At 45.2% G+C, this 20,142-nt stretch overlaps 3 protein-coding genes across 7 annotated transcripts in view; 1 reads left to right on the forward strand and 2 right to left on the reverse strand.

The window, feature by feature from the left end:
• Window positions 1–217: 217 nt before the first annotated feature.
• kat14 (lysine acetyltransferase 14) lies at window positions 218–10,525 on the reverse strand (the record flags this gene model as incomplete). Its single annotated transcript, XM_084440466.1, has 10 exons — window positions 218–988; window positions 1,754–1,944; window positions 2,581–2,756; window positions 3,815–3,948; window positions 5,483–6,108; window positions 6,834–7,277; window positions 7,906–8,078; window positions 8,838–8,959; window positions 9,695–9,816; window positions 10,258–10,525. The coding sequence occupies 10 exons, from the start codon at window positions 10,523–10,525 to the stop codon at window positions 815–817; spliced, it is 2,430 nt and encodes an 809-aa protein (XP_084296592.1). The 3' UTR covers window positions 218–814.
• Window positions 10,526–11,196: 671 nt separating this feature from the next.
• pet117 (PET117 cytochrome c oxidase chaperone) lies at window positions 11,197–11,971 on the reverse strand (the record flags this gene model as incomplete). The annotated part of the gene is made up of 2 exons (XM_084440467.1): window positions 11,840–11,971; window positions 11,197–11,349 (listed from the first exon to the last, which is right to left on the reverse strand). Exons 1-2 carry the CDS (start codon window positions 11,933–11,935, stop codon window positions 11,197–11,199), a joined length of 249 nt encoding a protein of 82 aa, XP_084296593.1. The 5' UTR covers window positions 11,936–11,971.
• A 7,808-nt stretch (window positions 11,972–19,779) lies between these two features.
• rrbp1b (ribosome binding protein 1b) overlaps window positions 19,780–20,142 on the forward strand; it is a 35,903-nt gene continuing 35,540 nt past the window's right edge. For all 5 annotated transcript variants that reach the window (XM_084440866.1, XM_084440867.1, XM_084440868.1 and 2 more), the window contains exon 1: window positions 19,780–19,887. The gene's annotated coding sequence lies outside the window, so the exon portion shown is untranslated. The remainder of the gene's footprint in view (window positions 19,888–20,142) is intronic.

Raw genomic sequence — 20,142 nt, forward strand, 5'->3', positions numbered from 1 at the left:
GCCTCAGACTAGATGTGTTCTCATGAGTTTTTATTTAGACTATGATCACTGTTTTGATGATTGTTTAGAAATAAACAAATGCTTTCTGTGGTATTAGTTAAGTAAAGATACTTTTAAAAATTACAAGTTGATGAGTCATTTTGTGAGTGCCATGGATGAAGAAAAACACAATTGTATATAATAACACGAGTATGACTATCTTTATGCAAACTTTCAAATACAAGCGTTCAAATACAAAGACAAATCTTTTTCACTGAACCTAGGCTACACAACACAAATGACAAGACTTCCAGAACAAGAGCTTTCATGAGTGACATTGGACCGATCGCATGTTGGGTTCTCTTCCTAGAAACATCACCAAGAACAATGTCGTAGACGAGCACTTTTCAAACGTACAACTCAGACACAAAACATACACGATTGAATAAAAATACAAAAAAACTTACATACAGATATGGCATATAACATTGGATCAGATGGCCTTGATACTGAACCAGTTTTCAAGTTGATAGAAAGCCATTCTAAAATGTCTGCCTGGGCATGTTTTAAGAGAGCGCTCCACATGGGTGGTTGAAGGGGTTTCCTCCACACTGACAGACATTAATAGGACCAGGAAAAGCTGTTTGTACTCCATGTCCAATTCATTATTCTGACCACTTCAGGTGAGATGGGTGTTTCCTGCTTAACGCTCGTCCTGCTGGGTAACCAGTGTGAGGTCAGCTCCCAGAGCTCCATCTTAACCGTGGAGGACCCGGGTTGGAAACCCCGGCCAGCGTCTCCAGATACTGGCCTCCGCTCAGGTCCATTTCCTGTGTCAGCGGCGTAAGCGCAGGAAGAAGGCGTGCCGACACTCGCTGCTGTCCAGCGGGTAGTATTTGTCGTAGAAGTCCAAGATGTACTCCTCGGTCTTGAAGCCAAACTTCTGGTAGAGGAGCATGGCCGGGTTACTGGCCGACACGTGGAGGGTGACGTCCTTCCCCATGCATGTCTGTGGAACAAACACGTCACTTCCATAACATACCCAGAACCATATAAGGCAGGGGGGCGGAGCTAAAGCACAGGCCGACTACTGACAACACAGGCAGGAATGCTGGAATCAAAACAGACAGGTCACCGGTAGGGATCAGACGCTATTAGGACGCTATGGCTCAGTGAAGCAATCTGATCAGGTGGTTTTAATTAGTTTTGACAATGTGAATAAAATCAATGATTGAAACTTATAAAATACCTACCTTTCACAAGAGACCCATCTTTAATAAGATACCATCATAAAATACTTACATCCATTGTTGGACACATACCAGTCATTGAAATACTGTGAAATCTCAAGCACACAACATTAACTAACAAAGTCATTTGGCCTGTAAAATGTGATGTCAAACAGCCCGTGTGTAGCCCGAAAGAACCACTGAACTAAGAGGACAAACACAACACAGCCAGGGAAGGTCACAAAGCAGCAAGACACCGACAGGGCAACAAGCAAAACGGACGTCGCCGTCTTCATTTTTCACAAGTTAGAATGATAAAGCGTGTTTGCATGCTGGCATTAGGCTTGCAAAATTCAAGGAATATTCACAAACAAATGTAAATTAACTGGAATAAACTGGACATTTATGGGAATTAACAGGAATACATTCCGTTTTCCAGTTTATTCCTGTTAATTCATAAATTCCTGTTAATTTCCATGGGAAGTTTGTGAATATTCCTGGAATCTTGCAACGCTAGCTGGCAGTCTACTTGGGTTTTCCCCCACCTGGATGAGGTGATATATCATGAAGGTGGCGATGCCAGCCCTCCTCCACTCCGGGTGCACCAGCAGGAAGGAGATGTAGGCCTCGTTGTACTTCACGTCCGGCACCATGAAACCAAAACCGATCACCACCTTCTTGTAGAGCGCCACCACGCTGAAGTCCGGGTACTGCAGGCACTCAGATAGATCCACACCTGGTGGAGCGGAGATTCACACATGGAGCCAATTTAGATGTTCAAACAGCAAGAGTTGAACATAACTGAAGATGAAACTCTTGCCCAGTCAGAAGTGTTCAACTGCTGAATAAATACTGTCAAGAAATGACTTGACAAGAAAGGGGCACACCTCAACGCTCCCCTGACACTAATATGTCTGTGTAAAACTCAGATTAGCCTGCTACTGTATGTCTCATTGTAAAACTCAGATTAGACTGCTATGTCTCAGTGTCAAACTCAGATTATCTGATATGTCTCGGTGTAAAACTTAGATTAGCTGCTATGTCTCAGAGCAAAACTCAGATTAGCTGCCATGTCTCAGTGTAAAACTTAGATTAGCCTGCTATGTCTCAGAGCAAAACTCAGATTAGCCTGCTATGTCTCAGAGCAAAACTCAGATTAGCTGCTATGTCTCGTGTAAAACTCAGATTAGCTGCTGTGTGTTTGTAATAATTAGCCTGCTCTGTGTTTGAACTTGGCGAAGTTTCATGCTTACCATACCAGCATCTATATATAAAAGGGAAACTCCCCTTGGAAACTGTGGTTTTAAACACATCAGGTACCAGGTCTGAGGCTCATGAAATGAGAGCACAAGGAGTATGAAGGAAGTCCTGCCTGGCCAAAAGCTGTCGTGACACATGGAGTTGACGGAGGGAATGTGGTTGGGGCGGACGTAGCAGTAGTCGATTGGGGCCTCCGGCTCAGGGGCCCAGCGGGGGTCCTTCCTGTGGGGGTAGGCCCTGATCTCCGCCAGCAGGCGCAGCTTCGGGGGCTTGTTCTCATAGTCTCTCCTGGAGGTGACGTGGCACACAGACACCAGGGTTATAATAAGAATAAGAATATTAATAATAATATGTTGTGATAGGACATTAACATCCATTCATGCTCTAATATTAGCCTAGTCATGATAGATAGCATTGCGCTGCTATGTATCTCCAAAGTGGAAATTTTTCAGAATGTTGAAAAGCACATAAGAATTTCAATGTTTTTGAACGTAAAATCACATATAAGCTGCGGATACATTTGATTGGTCCCACAGCTGGGAGGCGTTCAGAGGTTGTAAAGGCTCCCAGATTTCAATTGAGGGGGAAAAAAATAATTAAATCACGAAAATGGAGATGCAAGGTTTTGACAGCCACGATATACTGTAGCATTGGTCTAACAGCCTGCAGCATCACAGCTGCTGTTGTCAGATCGTCTGGTGAAACAAAGAATTAAAAAAAAGAAAACTAGAAAACGTCCCAACTTTTCACAGCGAGAAATCTGAGTACTTTTAATTCAGATGAGGATTCATTCATTCATTCATTAACCCTCCATCGTTCAGTACCACCGCTGTCGTCATCACTGCATGGCGCTGTCAGTCACCATACCTGATCTATGGTTTGAGGATGGAGGTGTACCTGATCTATGGTTTGAGGATGGAGGTGTACCTGATCTATGGTTTGAGGATGGAGGTGTACCTGATCTATGGTTTGAGGATGGAGGTGTACCTGGTGTATGGTTTGAGGATGTGGGAAGTGTACCTGATCTATGGTTTGAGGATGGAGGTGTACCTAATCTATGGTTTGAGGATGGAGGTGTACCTGATCTATGGTTTGAGGATGGAGGTGTACCTGATCTATGGTTTGAGGATGGAGGTGTACCTGGTGTATGGTTTGAGGATGCGGGAAGTGTACCTGATGTATGATTTGAGGTTCCTGGAAGTGAACAATATAGTATGTACCTGATGTATGGTTTGAGGATCCTGGAAGTGAACACTATGTACCTGATGTATGGTTTGAGGATCCTGGAAGTGAACACTATGTACCTGATGTATGGTTTGAGGATCCTGGAAGTGAACACTATGTACCTGATGTATGGTTTGAGGATCCTGGAGGTGTAGGGGCTCCTGACTCCCTGGTCCACCCCGGCGTCAGATCCCATCAGCCTGTGCCAGAAGGAGACCGAGGGCTGGAGGAAGCCCCTCCTACTCCACACACTGGTCTGGAGAAAGGTCAAACACAAAAACGGATTGTTAGGTTTACATTTTTTTGTAGTCATTACTTACCACCGTGCCTTCATTATTTAGATTAGCACAGCGTGAATCTGTAAAGATGAGATGAGGAATGCCACATAATGACACCATTTCAGACATGAATATTCACAATATAGGGTTTCCAAAATTCAGGAATATTCACAAACGTCCCACGGGAATTAACGGGAATGTAATGGGAATTAATTGGAATAAATGGACAAACAGAATTTATTCCTGTGAATTCCCATAAATGTCCAGTTTATTTCTATTAATTCCCATAAATTCCTTTTCAGAATTAGGGTAATTTTGAGAATATTCCCGGAATTTTGCAAACCTCCCTATCACAATATTAACATGAAACCATCGGATTTGTGTCTGAGGGGAGCTACTGGAAAATCCAGCACATATTTAATACGTAATAATAATAATAAAAAACTAGCACATATTTAATATATAATAAATAAAAAACTAGAACATATTTAATACATAATAAATGAAAAACTAGCACATATTTAATACATAATAAATAAAAAAACTAGCACATATTTAAAGGAGAATGCTCGTTTTTGACAACCTGGACCTTATTTACGACATATTATAAGACGTTTGACTCACCGAGATCACTTTGGTGTAGTTTGGAGGCATGTAGAAGAAATTTAAAATCCAGCGCGAGCCAGTATATCCATGTAATGGCGGTGGACAGGGCACCGAGAATGCAGTTTCTAAAAATCTATTTTCGGCCGCTAAACGGTTGTTTTCATCAATCTGATTTTATGAATCGACAGTTGTGATTCCCCAAAGCGAGGCCTTGTTGTGGTTTTCAAATACGTGGTCTTTAGTCTGTAATATGATCTTTAAACGCCTTTCCCCACTTGCTCCAGCACGCATGCGCACAGGCCAGCGCGCAGACTGGCTATTCTCCGTCTGTAGGCTACACTCGCAGCTCACATTCTCTACGCTACGATCGGATTGCGCATGTGTGCTGGAGCAAGTGGGGAAAGGCGTTTAAAGATCATATTACAGAGGCTAAAGACCACATATTTGAAAACCACAACAACGCCTCGCTTTGGGGAATCACAACTATCGATTCATAAAATCAGATTGATGAAAACAACCGTTTAGCGGCCGAAAATAGATTTTTAGAAACTGCATTCTTGGTGCCCCGTCCACCGCCATTACATGGATATACTGGCTCGCGCTGGATTTTAAATTTCTTCTACATGCCTCCGAACTACACCAAAGTGATCTCGGTGAGTCAAACGTCTTATAATATGTCGTAAATAAGATCCAGGTTGTCAAAAACGAGCATTCTCCTTTAATATATAATAAATAAAAAACTAGAACATATTTAATACATAATAAATAAAAACTAGCACATATTTAATATATAATAAAAAAAACTAGCATATATTTAATGCATAATAAATAATACATAAAGAGCGATGCATAACACATCAACAACACATAATGCAACGTTGGACTTCCCGTGGGCTTAGACCGTACCTGGAAGCGGTCAAGGATGCGGAGGTCTTGGCTGGTGGTGTGGTACTTCCCTGCTCCACCCCCCCCGCGCAGGCCCGCCTCCTGTGCCCCATACACCCCGCCCACCAGGCTGAGCGCGGCGCTGACGGCCTGGTCCACGTCCAGCAGGGGGAGCCCTCTCTGGCGCTTGGCCTGCCTCACCAACAGCTTCCTTCGGAGCCGCTTGGCCTGCGGCGTGACGGCGAGCGCCAGGGGACACGCCTCCAGGCGCCGCAGGAGCACCCGCTCCTCGTACAGGCTGAGGGGGGCGTAGCGGGGGGGGCCTCCGCCGCCGGCCCCCGCGCATGGCCCCTCCCCTTTCTCCTGAGGGCCCCTCCTCCGCTCCCCGCCGGCCGCGCCCCCGGGTCGCCGCGCCCCCGCGCCGGGTTCGGCCGAGCCATCGTCCCGCCCTCGGAGGTCTCGGCTGTCGTCATCGTCCCCATGGCCGACCTCGTCCTCCTCGCTCTCGGCCTCCTGCTTGATGTGTGTGGTGGCGGCGGCCACGGAGGCGGGCCGTAGCTTCTTGCGCACGGCGAGGGCAGCGCAGGGGGGCGGGACGTACTCGATGCCGGGGTCGATGACGCCTTCCCCGTCCAGCTCCTCGTCATCTGGGGTCCCCGGAAAGAGAGGTGAGAGATTAACTCAGATTAGCCAGGCAGAGAGGTGAGAGTTTAACTCAGATTAGCCAGGCAGAGAGGTGAGAGTTTAACTCAGATTAGCCAGGCAGAGAGGTGAGAGTTTAACTCAGATTAGCCAGGCAGAGAGGTGAGAGATTAACTCATATTAGCCAGGCAGAGAGGTGAGAGATTAACTCAGATTAGCCAGGCAGAGAGGTGAGAGATTAACTCAGATTAGCCAGGCAGAGAGGTGAGAGATTAACTCAGATTAGCCAGGCAGAGAGGTGAGAGTTTAACTCAGATTAGCCAGGCAGAGAGGTGAGAGTTTAACTCAGATTAGCCAGGCAGAGAGGTGAGAGTTTAACTCAGATTAGCCAGGCAGAGAGGTGAGAGATTAACTCAGATTAGCCAGGCAGAGAGGTGAGAGATTAACTCAGATTAGCCAGGCAGAGAGGTGAGAGTTTAACTCAGATAAACCAGGCAGAGAGGTGAGAGATTAACTCATATTAGCCAGGCAGAGAGGTGAGAGATTCAATTAGCCAGCCATCTGGATGATGTAATATCTGTTTTTGAGTAATACAGTGTGCTTTATGGGATTTAATACAAAGACGAAAATCCACAGCAGTACAGAAAACGACAGAAATGTACAGTATGCTAGCTGTCTACGCTATTCTAACAATTCGAGACTCCTGGCAACGGCTGATTGGCTGGCTCACCGTGAAACAGCGCCTGCGGCGGCATCACGTCCGGTATGAGGTCCGCCTCCGACAGCAGGCTGGGCGTGGCCGAGTGCGAGGCGGGCGTGCCGGGTGCGGAGAAGTCCGGCGAGGGCGACGGCGAGGGCGAGGTGAGTGGCGTGCGGTCCGAGGAGCTCAGGGAGGAGAAGTCGACCACCTCGCCTTTCTCCAGCACCAGGTCCGTCCTGCGCCCGCCCCCGCCGCGCCCGCCCCCCCCCAGCTTGACGGGGGTGGAGGAGGCACTGCGGTCCGCGTAGCCGGCGCCGCCGCCCGCCGCCTCTTTCTGCGCCCGCCGGATGTCCTTGGCCTCCTGTGTGCGCGACCGCTTCTCCTTCAGCTGCATGGCGTTCTCAGCGGGGTTCCGGGCTCCGCGCTTCCTCAGGCCCTCCACAGTGATGATGGGGTCTACAGTCGGCTTGCAGGCTGGGAGAGAAAACGGACACAGACGCTGAAGGGCCACAATAAGTTTCCTGTTTCATGAGAAGAGGACTGCTGTTCTCCAGTAGTTTGTTTGTTTGTTTTTTAAATCAAAGGTGGAGTCAAATGCAGACATACTGTTCTGCACACACCACTTTCTGGCCGGAGGAGAGGTACACATTCCTTTCTTGTGGTTACAAGTAAGTTCTGTCAGATCAGTTTAACTTTAACAAATCATTAGTGAAAGGAATGGAGAAAAAAGGACTAATTGACAAAATAAGTGTGTAGTGTGGAAATTCAGCCCCCTGGGGTTGAGGTACCTCCATGCCAAGTCTCTCATAGCCAGACCTACAGTATCTCCCCACTTGGTTTACGCTATGCCAGCACTAAAGAAAGGTCTGGCTGGACTCATTACCATTCTGGGATAGGGGGGGGACGCTGTATTTCTTTAAACCAATCACAACTGACTCTGGCGGAGCGTTTACTAGTTTGTTGTTGTTTGACGTAGTCTGGATTGAATCTGATTGGGTGGGAAACAGATCCGGCTGCCACTGATTGGGCAGTAATAAGCGAATGACGAGGCTTATCCCTAAAAACCTCCATCCGCTGAGTGAAGCTCACGCCTGCCCTTTACCCTTGGTCCTGACCGAGGACTTGTCTCCGTCTGGGCGGAGGGTCGGCGGACGGTTCTGCACCAGCTTCCACCAGCCGGGTTCTCCGAACTCCTGGGCCCCCGAGCGGAAGAACGTGGGGCTCCCCACCGACAGGCAGCCCGCCACCGTGCTCCACCACGTGGACGTCTTCTTCCTGACAAACGGGTGCATCACACTCAGTCATAAGGACACTATTTACCATCACACTCAGTCATAAGGACACTATTTATCATCACACACAGTCATAAGGACACTATTTACCATCACACTCAGTCATAAGGACACTATTTATCATCACATGCAGTCATAAGGACAATATTTACCATCACACTCAGTAATAAGGACACTATTTATCATCACACTCAGTCATAAGGACACTATTTACCATCACACGCAGTCATAAGGACACTATTTACCATCACACTCAGTCATAAGGACACTATTTACCATCACACGCAGTCATAAGGACACTATTTATCATCACACGCAGTCATAAGGACACGATTTACCATCACAATCAGTCATAAGGACACTATTTACCATCACACTCAGTCATAAGGACACTATTTACCATCACACGCAGTCATAAGGACACTATTTACCATCACACTCAGTCATAAGGACACTATTTACCATCACACTCAGTCATAAGGACTCATATCATGTAAAAAGCTTCTTGGAGATGCTCAAAAAGGTGATGTGTAGTAAACTCATTCAATCGTTTCTCACACATGATGGGGACACTTCCAAAAATAGGCAGTTGCACAAGAAATTATGTTTCTGACTCAAATTATCTTCTGTTCAAATGTCTCCTGAATCTGGTACAAACCCCCAATTTATCACCAAGATCATATCAATGGACATGACAGTTGAACTCAAAAGTGAGAAGTGGAATGGTTTAATTGGATCTAACCTAGTTCCCAGTAAGAAGGGCCAGTGTCTCCCAATGAAGGCGCAGATGTCCTCCTTCCATCTGAAGTAGCCCTGACGCCCAGTGCCCTCCAGGGACAGGTTATACATGGCCAACATCACCACCTGGAATGAACCCAGCAAAACAGATAACTGCAAAGGATATATGAGATCAATGAGAATTTGACCAGTAATCTTATCAGTAGTCATTCATTCAGAGCCTTCAATTCAAAGGGTCAAAGGGTCAGTACCGAAAGAAAAGAGGAAAAAAGGCAATATGTTTTACTGGTCATTGCATAGGTCTAGATGAGGACCTTACTATGTATCCTCAGTGTGTGTATTAGGGGTCTACCGATGTGGCTTTTTCAGGGCCGATACCGATTATTATCAATCAAGGAGATGATATTTGGAACCGATATACATTTGCAGTAAGAATTAGAATCTTGGTGTCAAAATTTTGAATAAGCTGGTCAGATAGTGCCGTAGACAGGACACTGAGCTGGTCACATAGTGCTGTAGACAGTACACTGAGCTGGTCAGATAGGGCTGTAGACAGGACACTGAGCTGGTCAGATAGTGCTGTAGACAGGACACTGCATGAGACCACATTGGGGTGAATACAGATACAGTCGGCTGCATCAGAGGCAAAGTAGCGCATTTTAAAATTCATAAATTTTCGCGGCAAGTGGATAAAAAAATACCGATACCAATAATCGTATAAATACTGAATATCGGCCGATAATTGGTCTATCCCTAGTGTGTATTTGCCAGTATGTGTACTGGACATATTAGGTGAGGTTCTTTCTTCACTGTGTGTTTGAAGACAGACACCTCTTCCTGTCAAATGCGTCACCACCATACCTGCTGCCAGGTGAGTCTCATTCTCTCGAAGGCCTCCTTGCCGTCATCTGAACAGTCGTAGCAGGTGAACTTGAAGAAGTTGTCTCCTTTCAGGTAGCTGGGCTGCTCTCCGTGGAGCTGGGCTAGATTTCACCAGTGCAGAAAAATAGAAGAAAAAAAACCTTCTCAGAGACTTCATATTATTCTGGTTCTTTATTTCAGGTGGCAGTAAGGTGAGACAGGACAGCATTTCAATATCACACTCTTTATTTAACCTGTATTTAACCAGGCAAAGCCATTAAGAACACCCTGGATGAAGCTTCAAGTTTCATCTTACTGTGAGCAAAAAATGGACAAGGACCACCTCTGTGAAAATCCCTTGTGATGAAGTGACTGTGCAAAACCAGTGAGACGACTTGAGTTCACACCAACCAGTTTTCAAAATGTTCACAACACTAGTGAGTGACGTGAACCTCCCTCCTCACTCTTGCCGTAAGGTAAGCCCCCACCGCTGTGGTAGGCCTCGCCTCCTGAGGTAGGCGCCGCCCACCCCCCCACCCCCCCTCCCTCGCCGCTCCTCTCACCGGCGGGGATCCACTTGTGGCACTTGTGGCAGTAGAAGGCCATGTCCTCGCACGCCCAGCCGCCCTCCGCCTCGTCCCCGCCGTCGCTGTTCAGTGAGTCGCCGCTCTGGTCGTGGGACAGGTCTACCGACGCCTGGTCCTCCGACTCCACCATCAGCAGCGTCTCGCCCTCCACCTCGCCCTCCTCCAGGCCCTCCGAGGCGCCGGACGTCATGCACATGGCCTCGTCGTCCGCCGCCTGGCCCCTCTGCTCGCCGCCGCCGTCCATGGCTACAAGCCGGAACACAGCGGACGCAGTCCGACAGGTCAGCAACAACACCTGTGATAGGCCGGGGGGAGAAGCGTCGTCATCAACAGATGCATTATGGGTAGGAACGATCGGACGCTTCATTTTTCGTTCTTCTTCCTGATCGGCAAGAGGCCTGGTCCCACAGACCAGTTAGACCAGCCTGGCTTTTCAGTGACATTAGAGCCAGTGGGGGGAGGGCAGTCTGGTAATAGATCAAAGTTCTCGGTCCGGTCCGAAGTATAGCCAATATTGTGTTCTGAGCTAATTTGGTCCCAAATCATCCGTCACCTTCGTACCCCCCCCCCCACACACACACACACACACACACCTTTGTTTATTGTTTATTTATTTCATTAATTTAAACACAAAGCTGAACATGGGAGCAGCTGGGAAAATGAAACTCACCAGTTCTGGAGCCAACGTTAGGGCAGAGCTTTCGCACATTCTGGAAACGCTTAATACGGCAAATCTATCCCACAGAAGCTACTGGAGCAAGTGACGGGTCAGATCACTGGCTGAAGTACGTAGCCAAGCTAACCTGAACAACGTGCTCGTGGGGTATGCCACAGGACAAACTGGGCAAGCTGTTACGCGGCTGTTACACAGCTACGCAGAGTTGGGAAAGCAGTGGTACCTATCGTTACGCCTGGTCAGGGCTGCTCAGGGCTCTGAAGAGCTGCTTCCCTCCTGGCGCGCTCGGCCTCCAGCTGCTTGGTCAAGCTTCTCTGTTCCTCGAGGATCCTGAGGTTCTCTCTTTTCCTCTCCAAACGTTCCAGGTCTCGGAGTACACCCTCGTGGAGCCTCTGTGGGCACACACACAATACAAAACAAACAGTTGAGGATGGCTACCCACTTTCTTTGTGTGTATGTGGTCATTTATGCGTGTGTGTAGTGTAGTGTGTGTGTAGTGTGTGTGTGTGTGTGTGTACGTTACAGGCATCATGCACACCACTCATGCCTTGAGGTGACTAATCTAGTGCTAGCTATTATATTTCATAAATACTATTTCACCAAATAATGTCATGTACTTAACCTATTTTTGAAGCTGGAACCAGCTACGATCACAGCTGCTAAACTCGGACGACTATTTTAGCTAACGTTACTACTGCTCACGTTAGCTACTAGCCTTAGCCTAGGCAAGATAACTAGGCTATGATAGCTAGCTAAAAGCACACATTTGTTGAGGGACTTGGCAGTAAGTGAGAAGTGCTGGTACTAGCTAGGTCTTTAGCTAGCAAGCTAACACCAAGGACATGCCTGGCTAGCTAGCACTGCTATGCTACGACTGTTTACCTCTCGATCCCAGGTTTGCTTCAAATGTACTCCCGCTACGGTGCTCAGTGTAAGTACGACAGACACACCGAGTACAACTTTAGAGGTTTTAGACATCGCTAGCTGGTATCTGTCATTGCAGGTGGAGGACAGATACTGGTAAATGGCTATCAGCTATCTAGTTAACTAGCATCTAATAACATGGATGGGTAGCCAGGCCGTGGAGCAGACTATCGAGTTACATTCTCAAACAGTCGATAGTGGAGCGCATCGAGCTTTTCAGTAATTCATCTTTGCATCGATAATCAGTGGCAAAAATATATATAATTTGGGGTGTACTAACTACCCATTCATAAAATGTCAGCCTTGATATGTTTTGGTGTGTTATCCTCATTCCCCTCAGTCAATCGGTGAACTCAAAACATTTAAATTGGAATATCATTGAAGATATGTGACAAAAATGTCCACAAGTTCACATTGTTATGCAAACTTCTTATGCTATGTTATATTATATGTGTGTGTTATTTTCACCAGTAGATTAGATGTGTTAATGGTATGCTGAATACCATACAAAGACCATAAAGTTATCTACTATTCTAAAACATATTATGGTTGATTCCATTGTGAAATTTCTCACTATGCTCAAATGCATGTTCCTGGTGTACCCATAGCCTTTCAGCATTCCCAGGGGGGACTTCGAACCTGGGTCTTCCTCTTGGGATGCGCTGACAGTTGAGCCAATAGGGACGTCCCTCTTGGAGGGACTGTCAGCGCTTCTTTGAGCAATGAGTTTCACCAGCTACTCCACATTTCACTCTGTTACTCTGGTACTGTGTCCATTTGAGTCTCATTCTGCAACGATACTAACTAAAGATTAACAATGTTCAATAATGTGTTTTTTAGTTTTTTTTGACAGTGTGTCTCTTAAGAAGAATGCCAATGTCAACCCAGGGGTTAATGATGAGAAATTCTTACAAATATATCAGCTACTGAACAGATTTAGAGAAGCCTAACTTAGAGAAGCCTAACGGGGAGAGGAGTCAGAATCAGCCTTGGTTAGAAACCCTATATTCATTTGTTTCATGTTATTAACCTGTTACAATGTTGTTTGTGTTGTCCCTGACAAATAAACTAAGAATAAATAAATAAATAAATAAATAAATAAATAAATAAATAAATAAATAAATAAATAAATAAATAAATAAATAAATAAATAAATAAATATATAAATATATAAATATATATATATATATTTTTAAAAAAAACAATGTTCTTGGTATGTTGGCTGTGCACAAAGTTGTCATGATATTCCTGTCTGTAAAACAACAGTTAAAAACTGTTAAGACAGTTTGAGAGTAGGCCTACGGTACTGTTAATGTTGAGCCCTTCTCTGTCACTACCTACAAGCCTTTCCCAGTAGGCTACAGTACAGTAATCGCAGAAGCTCCCCTTTCTGCACATTTATGTAACATTCCATTACATAATATTGTACATAAAGAACAGCCAATGGCAGCTCACTTAAGGGGGAAAAGCTGTAGAATGAGGTCCCTCCCCCTCCATATAAAAAAAAAAAGTCGTTTGTGAGCTTTAGCTAACTCTGACTCTCTACAACGTTACTAATGCGCTTGACTTTTGAAAATACAAGTTGGAGATGTAGTTTAGTTGACCCTCTTTGCCCTCAAATGTGAGTGTGCTTCTGTAATCTGTGATCTGTAATGTATCCCCCTCCCCACACCGTCTCCAGCTAAAAACCGAAGTGGACTTTGAGGACAGGACACAATGTTCCCAATCACACTAGAGCCACAGGAACTCTCTCTTCCTGATTGGTGCGTCTAACTCAAGAGTTGGCATTCTGGGAGTTTGCCTTTTGTCTTTATTTTGTCTTTGTACAACATTGTACCTGTAATCTAATGTTCTTGGTATGTTGACTATGCATTAAATATAAGTGAAAATGCATATTACTTGTGCATTATTTGAATGTAAAAGTGACTGATCATTAATCAGAGGTGAATACAGATGAACGTCTCATATTATCGTTGTGAGGTTCTGTTTGATCTGATTGTCTTGTGTGTGTGTGTGTGTGTGTGTGTGTGTGTGTGTGTGTGTGTGTGTGTGTGTGTTAGAGGTCTTCACGGGTCGGGTATACCCGAGGGACCCGAGGCCCGACCCGAGACCCGTACGGGTTCGGGTCCACGTTTCCTCGTTTTATTATGGTCAGTCGGGTCCGGGTCGGATCCCATTCTATTACCGTCGGTCCCGGGTCTGTTTATCATTATGTGTAATACCCGAGTGGATCTGAGAAGATCCGTGATCAGCGCAGCGCTGAATCGTTTCTTTTTTTTTATCATTATTTTCTTTTGGCGCGCAGCGCTGAATCTCACGAGAGAAACGCATGCGTGATTGCGAGTTGAGACAGAGCGGGGAAAATAGCAAACAAAGAAAGATGGACACCGTTAGCAGCTTGTCTGATGTTAAACTAAAGTTACAGAATAATGAATATAAAGAGGTCAAACCCACCGGCACCTCTTCTGTCTGGGCCAACTTCATGCATATTGTCAACAAAGAGGAGAAGAAAGTAGGCGCTGTTATAAATAGCGATTGATTTCATATAGCCTAGACTAGTTCTTCACGTTAGGTCTTTCTGTTTTGATCGATTATTTGATTGATTGTATGAGGCTACCATATGTTGTAGGGAGACTACGACCTGATAAACGTTTTTAGCAGTGGCATTTTAGTAGCAACTTTAAATAGTCTGTCGGATCCGCCGACCCGACCCGAACTCGGGTCTCTGTCCTACTCCTGCTCTCGGACATTTATCGGATCGGGTCTGTAATGTCTCGGGACAAATTCGGGTCGGTATATATATTTTTTTCAAATGATCGGATCCAGTCGGATCTCGGAACGAATTTATCGGATCCATTCGGGTTCGGGTCCGTCTTTTTGGACCCGAGAAGACCTCTAGTGTGTGTGTGTGTGTGTGTGTGTGTGTGTGTGTGTGTGTGACTGGGGGCATGTGGAGTTAGGAGCCCTGAAGTGTCAAAGTTCACCCTGTCTGATGGCATCAGACCCTGAACCTTGACTCTTGGTCATGTTGGGGTCACACTCCAACTGGAGGTTTGTGTGTGTGTGTGTGTGTGTGTGTGTGTGTGTGTGTGTGTGTGTGTGTATGTGTGTGTGTGTGTGTGTGGAGGGTGGGTGTCTCTTCTTTGCCCTCATCCACATCTGTGACAGCTAAAGCAAACAGAGACTTCCAAAATATCTAACAGCGCCCCCTAGCTGTACCCCCCCCCCCCCAAAAAAAATCCACATCTGTTTCGCTTCCTAAAAGTGCAAACAGCAGATGTCACATTTCCCATGAGCACTCAGGCTCTGCTTTGCATGTTCAGTCAAAATCACACACTTATATTTGGGATTTTGCGCAGTTTTTCTTTTTGTGTGTGTGTTTATTGGCACAAACAAACATGCTGAAGAAACAATTAATTTCCTGACCTTCAGCCTCAAAGTTACTTTAAATACAACTTCCTTTTCCTAGAACCTTTAAGTGTTTTAGAGGAAGGTGAGGTTTAGCATATAGCCCCCGGGGGAAGAATCCAAGGCCTGATCCAGATGTTGCATGCATGACTTTTTACTTTTTTACCAACAAAATATCATCTCTTCTCTCTCCCTTTGTCTTGTGCCTTCAATTCGCTAACAACAACATACAGCACCACAAACACCCGTTTTTCACAAAACCTGGAAACCGGGAAACCCAAAGGATGACCGACTCTTCGTGGTCCGGTCAGGGAGAAGAGAGAGAGAAGAGAGAGAGGATCGCAGGGAAGGGGGAGGTTCCACAACTGATGTTATGTTTGTTTTTTCACCCCTGCCCCCCCCCCCCCCCCAAACGACCCCTCTCCCCCAGTAAGGGACTGGCACGTCAACACACCGCGGAGCAGAGTAAGCTGTGTCAACGCAGCGAGCACAAAGGTAGGTCTGTGTGCTGCGGTACTACTGCCCTCGGCGCAGGCATGTGCGTCATGCTGTAACGAGAGAGCAACACATTTACAGTACATACAGTATTTACATGTGCAAGAATGCACATATAGAGCTCCATTACAAGAGCATATTCACAGAGTGGATGAATCTGAATGGTTTATCATGGAGGTGAGGGTGTGAATACACCCCAGGAACACCCCTCACCCTGTGTATCCACCAACAACATGAAGTCAAATTCACCTCAGAAGCAACATTTATAAACTCCTTTGCACACAAACTATACAAAAAACCCAGCTACCAGAGTCTACCTGTTAATTATTAAAACCAATAATGAAATAGATTCTGCATTGCTGGTTTGATTGAATCCCGGTCCACAAGTGAATTGATGAGCAGCTTCTGGTACAAGCGAGTGGCTGTTGAGGAGAAGAGGGACATGGAGGATTGCGGATCTCTCCAGAGGCATCAATACAAGTCCAGCCAGTACAGAGGATTGCATGACTCGCAGTGTCTCACACAGAGGGCTAATCTGCCCCTGTGGTATCTCAGACGATAGATGAGCATTCTCAAAATCCTCTGCTGATAACTACGTCTGTCCTGAAATCCAACAGACTTTTACCTTCGGAGTGACTGTCACAGCCTTACTTAAGGTGTGAACTTTAACCCTGTGACATACATGTAACGCAGGTCCACATGACTGTGTTTGAGAACACATCCATGTCTCTGGGGACAGAAAAGCGTCAGAGTCAAACTTCTACTTCTCTCCCAACCCCATGTCCCCTCTTTTCCCTCTTGTCCTTTCTCAGTCATTGTCCCACTATCACAGCTCAGTGCGGGCCTGCCTACAAGCTAACCAAACAGCATCTGGAGCCCACGCGGCTGCCAAGATGCCCTCTCCTAAACAACAACCACGCCTGGGTCCCCCACGGCTGCTACTGTAAAATGGAAGTAGGAAGTAGGAAGATGCCCTCTCCGGCCATTGTCCTCCCAGCTTTCATGTTGCTCACCCACATGATAACATAACACGTTATATGAAATGTAATTTTGCAGTACGTTTTATTATTTTTTTATTTAAAAAAAAGCCTGTCCTCAATGGCTGTCCTCAGAATGCCAAGCTATCTGTGACAAAATATTATGCAATGTTCTGATGATGTTCAGATAATGTTCTGATAATGTTTCTGCACCTGACCAATCTACTCTCAAATCCAACCTGCTAGTGAAACACAGCTCATGATACAATGTAGGCCTAGTTTGACTAAAGCCATCACATCACACACTCAATCAACCAATCAATCAACCAATCAATCAACCAATCAATCAACCAATCAACCAATCAACCAATCAACCAATCAACCAATCAATCAATCAAGTAATCTTTAGAGGAACTGGAAGAAAGAGAAAAGACATCATGTAACCCTGCTTTAAGTACATAGTAGTAGCAGTGTGAGAGTGTTAGCTGTGGGATTATATAATCCGGACATTGTAATCCGTGACACTGTAACTTGAACCTTTCCAACACTGCTCCTCTTCCCCTGGCTGTTTTGTGGTACATGCAGATTCTTTGTGCCTGGGTTCACTCCCAGAAACTCTCAGATGTTCAGATTCAGTGTGGGTCGCTTTCACAGACAAGTATAGAGGCAGCGGCCCCCAATAGTTGTTAGTATTCAGTGAGTTTATAGCGACAGGAAGTTGAGAACCTCTGGGCACAGGATGTTGTCTTTCTGCGTGTCCGGTGTAATCAGTCCCAGAGTCCAAAGTCGACGGTCTGCTCATAAGAGGGAAAGACTCTATGGCCCGGTTCCAATACTTTTTTTTGCCTCCTAACCTCTCTCCTCTTACTGTTGTTGATCTGATCAAACATGTCTAGTCAGAGATTCCCAGGGCCTAGGTTTATGTTACTGTGTTTTAGTTTATTTATTTAAAATAGGGACAGCACATATTAATAAACATTTAAATAATAACATACATAAATGTAAATATGCCAGATCTAGAATAAATGCATTTAGCCAGGCAGTCTTCTCCTTCAAAGCAACCCAGCAGTGTAATTCAGTGCCACAATCTATCAGAGAATCTTCTGGAGAACCAACAGTGTCAACACTTATCTGTGTGTGTGCGCGTGTGTGCGTGTGTGTGTGTGTCTGTGTGTGTGAGTGTGTGTGTTTGTGTGTGTGTGTGTGTGGGGTGGGGGGGGGGGGGAGAGCGTAGATGCCCGTCAGGTCCTTAGCTAACATTTTTATGTTTTTTATGTAATTAACGTATTATTTGTTATTATGTATATAATGTATTTTTATGTTTTTTAATCATTGTAGTGCTCATGCCATCTGCCCCAGAGACTATGGTTGGAAATTATCAGGCTAAACGAGCATGTTTACAGAAATGTTCCTTAATGTGCATTACAGAAATATTCCTAGATGTGCACTATTAAATAAAATAAAAAATATATAATTTTCATCTGTAGTCCCTTGTCAGGTTGATGGCAGAATAAATAAATAAAATAATCACAATACATAATTCACAATACACAATTACAAACACACAGTACATAAAACATAGCAGAGTAGTCCACCTGACCTAAAACTTACTCCATACAGTAAAAAACACATAACCCCCCCCCACCCACACAAGCACACACACCCCACTCTGTGACTCTGCGTGCACACACACGCACACACACACACACACACACACACACACACACACACACACACACGCACTTGCACACACACACACACGCACACAACAGATCATTGCTGGTTCTCCAGGAGCCATTTCTTAACACTACATTTAAATGAGTAGAAGGTTAAGGACTCTCTAATTAATTGTGGCACTGAATTCCACTGATGGGATGATTTGAAGGAGAAAACAGCCTGGCCAAATGCACTGATTCTGAATGGGACCATGCAGTCATCCCTAGCTGCTCCTCTAGTAACCCTGGTTCTGAATGGGACCGTGCAGTCACCCCTAGCTGCTCCTCTAGTAACCCTGGTTCTGAATGGGACCGTGCAGTCACCCCTAGCTTCACCTCTAGTAACCCTGGTTAAAGCAGATTTGAGTTTGATGAAACCAAAGTGTGTCTCCCTACGTCTCTCTGACACATGACCTTACCCAGATTATACTGAGAGACTGCTTTTTCAAACAGATCAAACTGTTCAAATAAAGGGTACATTAGAGTTACTGGAATACTGTGTGCATTTGTCATAGGCTCTCCAGCATACTGTCTTTCCTAATTCACCAGTCTGTATGTACTGTAGATGGATCTGGTGCTAGCTACTTGACTTGACTTGACTTTTCTTTCTTAAAAAAAAAATCATAATAAAAAATCAATAAAAAAAAGAATTAAGTGTTGGTAAACAAAATATTATGTACAGAACATGCTTCTAGAATGCTCAGCAGACACTAATTAAATCTGTCAATGAACAGGAAGCTCAATATTAATGAATTATCAACTGGAGAATGACATATCCTATGTGCTTGGCCTCAGGCCCTCAAGAGATGCTGTATGCAGCTTTTATAATGATTAACAAGTGCAGAGTTCCCGTCTTACCGGATCTGCTTGCTGAACTGTGTTTGCCGTAGTACTGAGAGACAAACACTTGTCAAGGATGTGTGTCCATGCTGCTGTGTGTGAGGTGTGTGTGCAGGCCAGGTGTGTGTGTGTGTGTGTGTGTGTATGTGTGTGTGTGTGTGTGTGTGTGTGTGTGTGTGTGTGTGTGTGTGTGCGTGCGTGTGTGTGCGTGCGTGTGAGTCTGTGAGTATGTGTGCCAGTGTGACTATGAATATTAGGCCATATGTGCACGTGAATTAATGTATAACACGCAGAGAACAGACCAGCTGAAACAGGCACATCGTTAAAATTATAGAACTACAAGTCCCAGAAGCGGGCTGTTCTGCGAGGGGGACGGTCACGCCCCTTCCCTTTCGTACAGCCTAGAATGACGTGGTTGGTTTAAATCCCACTGATTGATTATTTTTACACCCAATGAAATCTCGCCTCGAAGTGAGTTTTGGGGCAACAGGCAGGCTTTCTGCCAGCTCAGGGAAAGTGCCACGACTCCACACTCTGCGGCTCTTCTGAAGCAGCAACATTAGTGGTCGGGGTAAGAAAGTCATTTTTTTCTTACATTTATAAAGGCTCAACTTGTAAAAAAGGAAATATTTTAAATGAAATGAAATTACGTTGCGTTGTAAGGCGAGCTTCAAACGCGTTGCAAATCTATGAATGAGTGAAGTTTATTGATTTTTCCAAATCAGGAAAAAATGCCTGGTGGTGGGACATCGCAACTTGAGCTAACGTTATTTCTGTTATAATGTTGCTGGATATTTTTTGCAGAAAGAAAAAAAGAAAGAAAAAA

Source organism: Borostomias antarcticus (assembly GCF_949987555.1).
Source record: "Borostomias antarcticus genome assembly, chromosome: 7".
NCBI lineage: Eukaryota > Metazoa > Chordata > Actinopteri > Stomiiformes > Stomiidae > Borostomias > Borostomias antarcticus.